General features: G+C 38.4%; 1 protein-coding gene across 1 annotated transcript in view; it reads left to right on the top strand.

Annotated features, from left to right (window-relative positions):
* The window catches only part of LOC126384280 (rho guanine nucleotide exchange factor 2-like), a 176,487-nt gene that overhangs the window by 10,757 nt on the left and 156,482 nt on the right, over positions 1 to 9,248 (top strand). The window contains exons 5-6 of the mRNA XM_050035244.1: positions 4,661 to 4,893; positions 5,369 to 5,436. Of these exons, the coding sequence (XP_049891201.1) occupies positions 4,661 to 4,893; positions 5,369 to 5,436 (301 nt within the window). The remainder of the gene's footprint in view (positions 1 to 4,660; positions 4,894 to 5,368; positions 5,437 to 9,248) is intronic.

Raw genomic sequence — 9,248 nt, 5'->3', positions numbered from 1 at the left:
CGTTTTTTTCCCCGTTAAAGGGGTTTTTTTGGGGAGTTTTTCCTTATCCGCTGCGAGGGTCATAAGGACAGAGGGATGTCGTATGCTGTAAAGCCCTGTGAGGCAAATTGTGATTTGTGATATTGGGCTTTATAAATAAAATTGATTGATTGATTGATGAATTGAAATAAATAACACTTTTCTTCACTTTTGCCACAGACTGTACAGTTCTAAATATTCAGAGGCAGTGCCTCGTCTACAAAAAATGTTTTTGGATTCACTAGAATTTACTCCCTTAGATGAGGATTATTTAAATTTATCAGAGTTCAATGTTGGGGCCCAATAATTATCTGAAGCTATAACCAATCTGAAAGGAGGTAAAACTCCTGGATCTGACGTGATTCCAATTGAAGTATATAAAATATTTAAAACCAAGCTGATACCACCTCTGCTTGAGATGTACCAAGAATCATTTAATATTGGATCCCTTCCTCCCTCTCTCGATACAGCAACAATTACACTATTGTTGAAGCCCGGGAAGACACCAAATCAATGTGGATCCTACAGGCCTATGTCGCTTATCAATCATGATCTCAAAATTCTATATATAGTACTGGCTATGAAGTTAGAACCTATTTTACCTAAAATAGTTCATGCTGACCAAAATGGATTTATTCAAGGAAGGCAGGGCTTCCACAACATAAGGAGAGTGCTCAACATTCTCTTTGAGAAATCTGAACGCTGAAAAGGCCTTCGACAGGGTGGAGTGGTCGTACCTATTTGATGTCCTGCAAAGGTTTGGCATTGAGGGGAAATTTCTTAGTTGGATTCGCCTTCTCTACTCCAACCCACAAGCGAAAATCTTAATTAATGGCCTTCTATAAAACACTTTTAAACTCAATTGAGGGACGACACAAGGCTGCCGTTTGTCTCCTTTGTTGTTCACCTTAGCCATTGAGCCACTGGCCATGGCTATTCGCAATCACAACAATATAACTGGAATAACAATTGGAGATTTTGAACACCGCATAGCCTTGTACGCCGACGATGTAATATTGTTTTGTTCCAACTTAAGACAAACCTTGCCCGCCCTACTTGATCTGATAGGCACTTTTGCTGTTTTTTTGGGTTATAAAATAAATAATAACAAATCTGTAATAATGTTTTTGGCAGAAAACGAGAGACCTAACCCTTCTGTCTCAACTCCATTTGCGGTATCGAGGGAGGGATTTACTTACCTAGGGATTAAAATAACGCCAATTATTGACAAAATTATCACGGCCAATTATAACCCCCTTACAGAGGGAGTTAAACAGCTTATAAATAGGTGGACAAAACTACCAATATCCTTGATAGGACGCATTAACATCCTAAAAATGACAATTCTGCCTAAATACTTGTACTTCTTTCAATCGATCCCGCTTTCCCCACCTCTCTCTCTCTTTCAGTTATTAAATAAAACATTTTCAAATTTCATCTGGAACAATAAACGACTGAGACTCAGGCTTTCTTTGTTATACTAACCATATGACAGAGGTGGTTTGAAATGACCCAATCTCAGATGGTATTTCATGGCAGCTCAGATTAGAGCTACCATGTTTTATTTTGTAAATGACCACCCCCCAGCATGGGTAACAATTGAATCCCAGTCAGTTTCAATCCCGTTGAACTTGTATATATAGTATTCAACAATTAAGAAAAATTACAATATTAATTTGGCATAATGTTTCAACATATATAGGAGAGACACAACAATTATCTCAGTTTTCACCAATCTTCGGTAACAATGACTTTGACCCAGGCAGAGCGGATCCAGGATTCAGACTCTGGTCCTCTAAAGGTATAGCTAAGGTGTCTGACCTATACAAGGAAAATACATTTATGTCATTTGAAGAACCACATACGATATTTCCACAAAGCACTTTTTCAATTTTCTCCAACTACGGAGTTTTATAAGGTCTAGACAGAGTAATAGTTTGGAGCTTCCTCCTCTACCTACACTAGAAGACATCACTTTAAAGCACATAAAAAATAGGGGGCAAGTGACCATTTTGTATAATCTGCTTGTAAGCAAATGTAAAGAATCCTCAAATAATATCCTACAGGCCTGGAAGATGGATCTGACAGAGAATGTAACAGAGGAGGAATGGTCAGAGGCTTGCTCCCTAGTTCAAACGCAAACAGTGAACACACATTCTAAATTATTACAATATAAATGGCTAAGTAGACAGTATATCACTCCAGCTAGGTTGCATCACTTTAACCCCAATATCCCTGACACATGCATCAAATGTAATCACCATAAGGGGACACTGTTTCATTGTATGTGGGAATGCCCTCAGATAACTGTTTTTTGGAGGAAGGTCCTGGACCTAACTGGTCATATTATTGGTAGAAAGGTACCCTTTGATGCTAAACTATGTATTTTGAATATTTACCCAGATGATTTTGTCATCTCAAACAATGTGAGGGCCTTGTTGAATTTTTGTCTGCTTGAAGCTAAAACATGTATTGCTCGTGTTTGGAAGGAACAATCTGTTTGTGGAATCTCTCAGTGGCTGAGAGGAATAACTTTTAACTTGAAAAGATAAGTTATTTCACCAAAACAAACTGGACAAGTTCTCTAAAATATGGAACATTTTCTACACTTACTTGGAACAGAATGAGATCCGGACTGATGCTTGGAATGACGAACTGAATTGACTGGCTGTTATTATTTTTTTTTCATCACTATCGTCCTCCATCCATCCATCCATCTTCTAACCGCTTCATCCTCTTGAGGGTCGCGGTGGGGCTGGAGCCTATCCCAGCTGACATTGGGCGAGAGGCAGGGTACACCCTGGACAGGTCGCCAGACTATCGCAGGGCTGACACATAGAGACAGACAACCATTCACCTGTGAGGCAAATTGTGATTTGTGATATTGGGCTTTATAAATAAAATTGAATTGAATTGAAATTCATGCTCACATTCACACCTGCGGACAATTTAGAGTTATCAATTAACCTAATCCCCAATCTGCATGTCTTTGGACTGCAATTAACCTAATCCCCAATCTGCATGTCTTTGGACTGTGGGAGGAAGCTGGAGTGCCTGGAGAGAGCCCACGCTGACACAGGGAGAACATGCAAACTCCGCACAGAAGGGCTCCCACACCCGGGATCGAACCGGGAACCCTCTTGCTGTGAGGCGACAGTGCTAACCACCACACCACCATGCTGCCCTACTATTGTCCTTATTATTATTATTATTAATAATATTTCTATTATACTATTTTATTTTATACCATAACCCTTACTGTTGTTCTTGTATCACTGTATATTGAGATGGTTATTTGTTATCCATAATTTTTCCTCTTGAAAAAGCAATAAAGAAAGAAAAAAGAAAACACAGAAAAAAAAACAGTCTGTCCCATCCCACTGTCCCATCAGTCTTTAGACATACAGAATAACTGTGATCCTCGCAGAGGTCAGTGTGTAGATACTGTTGTTTTTTGAGTTTTCTGCCTGTATTTTTCCTTGTTTCATGTATTCTTTGATGTTTAATGTGTTTCCTGTTTTATTTTGTCATGTCTGCTTTTACTTCCTGTCTTTGTGTGTTTTGTCAACTGTTTGATTGTCTTCCCCACCCTGATTAGTGTCACCTGTCCCTCACTAGTCTGCAGTCTACTTGCATGTTACACTTCCCTTATTAATAGGCTCGTTCGAGATGAGCCAGGCCTGCGCAGATTCGATCACCGCCGATCGCTGCACAATGCATGCCGGTTAGTTAGTCCGACTTCATCCCGACTTTCTCTGACGTATTACAAAAGTGAACAGGGATAAAATCATGAGTGCGAGGTGGCTGCAGTTTTTAGAGCTAGGCGCTGCAGTTGCTCTCCACCGACTGCACCGACTGGCTCTCACCTGATCTAACAGCTGATTGGTTTAGATGTTGACTCAACAATATGGCATTTTAGATAAACTTTTGATTTTTGTTGAATTTCAGATCAGGTTTTACTGCTAACAGAAAACATGTTGTGTGACTGATGGTGAAGTTTAGTTGTCAGAGACTTAATATAATTATTATAAACTATACAGAGTCTATTGTATACTAATATTAGATTGTTTTGATTATTGAACTAGCCTGATAAGCAACACCGAGACTTGTGGTCAGTGGGATGTGAGGATTCTTAAAACAACATCTACAGTGAAGCCTTGACTATATCTGACTGATCTTTAATGAAAGCTGTTGTCTTGTATTTTTTTTTCCTCTGAAAATATTAACCTTATTGTCAAACACAATTTATTTAGCCGCTGAAGGCCTAGTTAGAGGGGCAGGATATGATGCTGATTTACATGAGAATTCATGTAAAATGGAGGTTGAACCATGAACATAAATTACAGATCACCTGTAAGGCATTTTAAGAAATTAATCTATCATAATGAAAACAATTGGAGACTGAGAACAAACTTATATATGGGTCTGACTATATTTTAATATATCAACATCATATCGGACAGGATGTGAGTGTTTCTGTGACTTCCTGTACAGACTGAAAGCTGCTGGAAACTCACAGGAAACTGTCCGACTTGACCACAGCTTTTTGTCACCACCCCCTGCTGCAGCTGCCTGATCTCGTCTACTTTCCAGGCGAGGCGCAATTCATCTCGAACGAGCCTAATGTCTTCAACTGATATAGTGATGTGCTTTGTGGCAGTTGCAAATATACAGGAAGTCTTTTTCATATTGTGTCTGTTTCTTTTTTCCAGAATAAAGAAAGAGAGCGCATGAGGGAGCGAGAGAAGGCAGCAAGGGAGAGGGAGGCACGGTACAGCAATGGTCACCTCTTCACCTCACTGACAGTGTCAGGAACCACACTCTGTTCAGCATGCAACAAGAGTATTACTGCCAAGGAGGCACTGAGCTGTCCGAGTAAGTAACACAGTTACTGACCTTCTGAGTACTCAAGTAAAAACAAAGTTCAGAGTATAAGGGTGTCTCTCTACTGAGAAAATGTGTGTGTATCTGTGTGTAAAATGACTTTGGTAGGCATGCAATGAGCTGCGCCTTAATAAACTGTCCTATGTTCGTCTAGGTTTCTGGTGCAGAAGTCAAAGAAATGTCACAATGTAGCAAAGAAAGACTGGCACACAGAACAATTTTACATTTGCTACAATGTAAAATGGCTTTGCACACACACACACACACACACACACACAGACACACATACATAGTGCTGGCAAGGTTACTGTTGAATAGATTGTAGGTTACTAGTTACCCTGGTAAATCTGTAATAAGTAATGTAGCTATTTAAATCACTTCAAAGTAATGTAACTTATTATATTTGATTACTTTTAGTTTGTTGAGGACATGTTTGTGTTTATGTCTTGTGTCTTTATTTTTCCAGCATGCAGTGTCACTATTCACAACCGCTGTCGAGACACTTTGCCAAACTGCACCAAAATGAAACAGAGGGTAAGACACATTCTGCACTACACATCTTCACAACACTATTCACTGGTAGATGTTATCAACGTGTTAAGAGTTTCCTCTATGTTTTATTATTTACACTATTTAGATAGTCATGATATTTTCCTTCTAAAGACCGCTTTGCACTGTGCCATTTTGGGCTGTCTGCATTTGACATTTGTGAAAAACATGGTGAAGTCTTTGGTCATCAGTTAAGTGGTTCTAGATTGCACAGTGATACGTCTTGTGAATAACTATTTGGAGCTTCGGCAAAGTCTTTTTGTACAGTTTTGTACATTTTAACACAATTTCATTCCCACATTTGTGAAAGAAAAACACTTTTTGGGAAAGTCTGTGACTAAACCATCAAATCTGATAAAGGTTATTTAAATGCTGAGCCACGGCAAAAGAGGAATCATAAAAGAAACATATCGTAACCCTAATTTCTGGGGGAAGACAACTCATTTTGATACAGCAGCTCCTCAACATACACATAAACAGTATGTATGTTTCTGTAGTAAACCAGCCCCCTATAGTGAGTACCAAAAATACCAAAAATGGACCTTGGGCTTATTTTTTGGACTTTTATTTGAAATGAAATTAACAACATGTAACATTAACACATTAACAGTAATTGACTTTTTCAATGTTTGTCTCTGCCTTTTTCCTTCTTGTCACAATAGGAGTTATAATGTTAATGGGCATCCAGTCAAGTAGCTAGTCAGTAGCACCTTGGCTTTAATATTAACACATGCACATGACACAACAGCTAGCTTCTCTCATTCCAATTCAAACAGAGGACAGTGGTATTGACCACCTGTAATGTTTCCTAGCTAGAAAAAACATCAGCTAACGCCTACCTAACAACATAAACAGACACTTTTCTAGCTTGTTAAAAATGGACATACAGTAAAAAAAATAAAAAATAAAAATCTCTCAAATTTTAGGGGTTCTTGGATTCAATTTAGGGGTGCTTCAGCACCCCCAAATATGGGCTAGAAATGCCTATGGCTGTGGGAGATTGTCTGCAATGTTATGTTTGAATAGATCTAAAATAAGAACCACAATAGCTTGAGTATTCAGTCTTTTTTCAGCACAAAACGAACACTTATGTCTTCTCGTCATCGCATCATGACCTCATGTTACCTTATCTTAAGTATAGTGCAAGTGTAATTATGTTATAATTTCCCTGTAATGGCTGCAGGAGATGGTTGCTTCCATAATTCTGTATATATCGACCTAAAATAAAAACTATAATAGCTATATTTTTCTTTTCGAAACAAAAATCTAGGGCTTCTGTCTTTTGTGTTATCATGTTGGATGCTCACAATAACATAATTGCGCTACATTACATGTGGTGTGAACCACATGAAAATGTCCGGTGGTGCCAGAGGAGTGAATGATGAATCCATCATAGTGCTTTTTCACTCTCCTCATAAAAATGAGCTTATCTCAAAAACAAAATGATGTACATAGTTCAAATAACTCATGGAGTGTTAAGAAATATTTAGTTTGTGTTTCTACATTTTAAAATCTTTGGGATCAATATGTCTTATGTTTTTATTTAGTAAAATCTAAAAAACAGTCTGATTTTTGCATTTTTTATGACACAATTTCAATACTTTTATCAAGTATTATGGTTTATTGGCTTACATAACCTTAACCACAACCTTACATAGCTTGGGTTGTACAGATTTTAGGGATATGAAACATTTTAAGATACTCAAAACATACAAACTTCTACTGTAGAAATGGTGCATAAGAGAACTTTTCAACATTATGTTTTAAAAAAACACAATGTCTCTCCATGTACTGCAGCCTGCAATTACACCTTCAAATTGCTAGCTGGCGGTGGTGTTTCAGTGCAACTGTGTTACTTTCTGTGAAGTACAATATTTGCCTCCATTATAACTCAAAGTTTACAGACAAAACAGTTGTAATTTGCTGGACACATTTTCCCCATAAATACAACATGTTAAAATCATTAGCATTAACCTATGACATTTAACATTGCATAAATTAGCCTAGCAGCCAGCGGACTTTTTCTTACAGTGACAAACGCGACACTTACCAATATGAACAGCTCTATTGCCGGTTGAACGTGCATCACCATGTCCGTGTTATATATCTATGTATGAAATGTCTGTTTTGTCAGTGATCAACTGTGTCACTATGAAACTCTTCACATTAGGCACACATCCAGGCACTGTCTCACTCCCTCTTGCTCTCCTTGCAGTTCTCGTACTCATACAACTGAAGTTTCATCATAAATATGGCCATGAGAGTAATGTCAGAACGTTACTGGCAGAAACACAGGGTGTTTTTACAACTTCATCATATTGAATTGTGATGTCTGCCAGGCCGATAATTGGTCAGCCCTTGATATACTGTACATAACATGAAAAATACACTAGCTGGCATGACATTTCATAATCACAATTTTTTTAAGCTTGTGAGACCCTGCATCCTTATGTGAACAACACATTTGGGGACTGTTGCACCTTAAACCTAATTTTTGCTTCAGTTAGACCTGTTGTACTCGTTTGTTGACACTTTTTTGTTCCATCTAGTGGTAGCAAAAGTACAACACACTAATCCATGTAAAAAAAAAAAAAAAAATGGCAGCCATCTTTGCAAAATCAGTCTGCAGTCGATCCCAACACAATAGTAGACAAGGAACAAAACTTGATCATATTTTATGGTGGAAACTATTCATGCTTAATAACATTTGTAGTTTGATATGGCATACACATTTGATCAATTTTAGCAATAGTACCAAGCTAAGACGTTGTTAATTAGGAAGTACTTGTTTGAGGACATTGGGACTTTATTATCATCTCGTTAGAGGACATTGGGACTTTTATTACTGTATTATCGCAGCATTTTAAACAGGCCAGTTAGGTGTGACAGACTGCTTCTAAAGACAAAAAGGACATTCCTAGCTTAGAGTATGGAGCAAGGCAGATTCATACAGAGTTACAAAATGAATAAATCACACGACTTTGAGATTATTAAAAAGATTAATATTCATTAGCAAGAAACAGCACGAAGGAGAGCATGGCAAATGTAATATCACAAGGTAAAAAAACAAAACTTCATACAATGTGAAGTTGAAGTTCTTGTTGGGGGTTGACAACAGAAAGACAATGTTGTTTGGTGGACTCAGTATGGGCATTACTAAGGCTAAAAATGCAGCGGAGTGGCAGCTGGTGGCAGATGCTGTCGCCTCAGACTGTGTCAGAAGTCAAGAAGAAGTGGTCCGATATTTAGGCGATATCTAGCTCAGTGGCGGTTCTAGCTTAAATGCCACCTTGAGCGACACCCCCCCCATGGCGCCACAGAATTAGGCAACAACTACAAGGTTTTATTATTTGGCCTCTGAACTGAGAACCACAAGGATATCCAAAGGACCACCCCCCACCTGAGGACCACCCCATCAAATACTCAATACTCAATGCACAAGAAAATACACACAATTCTGCACAAGGTACATCCATGCCACAGGTACATCCAGAAATATTTACAAAATGAAACAAGAAAGAAAATATAATACAAATAAAATGGAGAATAAACATGCTGAATATTTACACTATTTACACTATTTATACTACTGCACTGATCAGAAGAACACACTTCTGCTCTTTCTTGCTCGGTGTGCCAAATGTTCAGTTATGCCTCTGCCTCCTTTAGCGACAGTGGTAATTGTAATAAGTGTAGCTTATTTGCTGCATTGGAGGCGAGGCTTAGTGAATTAGAAGCGCGGCTCCACACCATGGAAAACCATTCAGTAGCTGCGGTAGTTAGCCAGCCCCCTGTAG

The sequence above is a fragment of the Epinephelus moara genome, chromosome 22 (genome assembly GCF_006386435.1).
Source record: "Epinephelus moara isolate mb chromosome 22, YSFRI_EMoa_1.0, whole genome shotgun sequence".
Classification (NCBI taxonomy): Eukaryota; Metazoa; Chordata; class Actinopteri; order Perciformes; family Serranidae; genus Epinephelus; species Epinephelus moara.
Note: the sequence above shows the minus strand (reverse complement) of the source record. Positions and strands in the feature narration are given on the sequence as shown.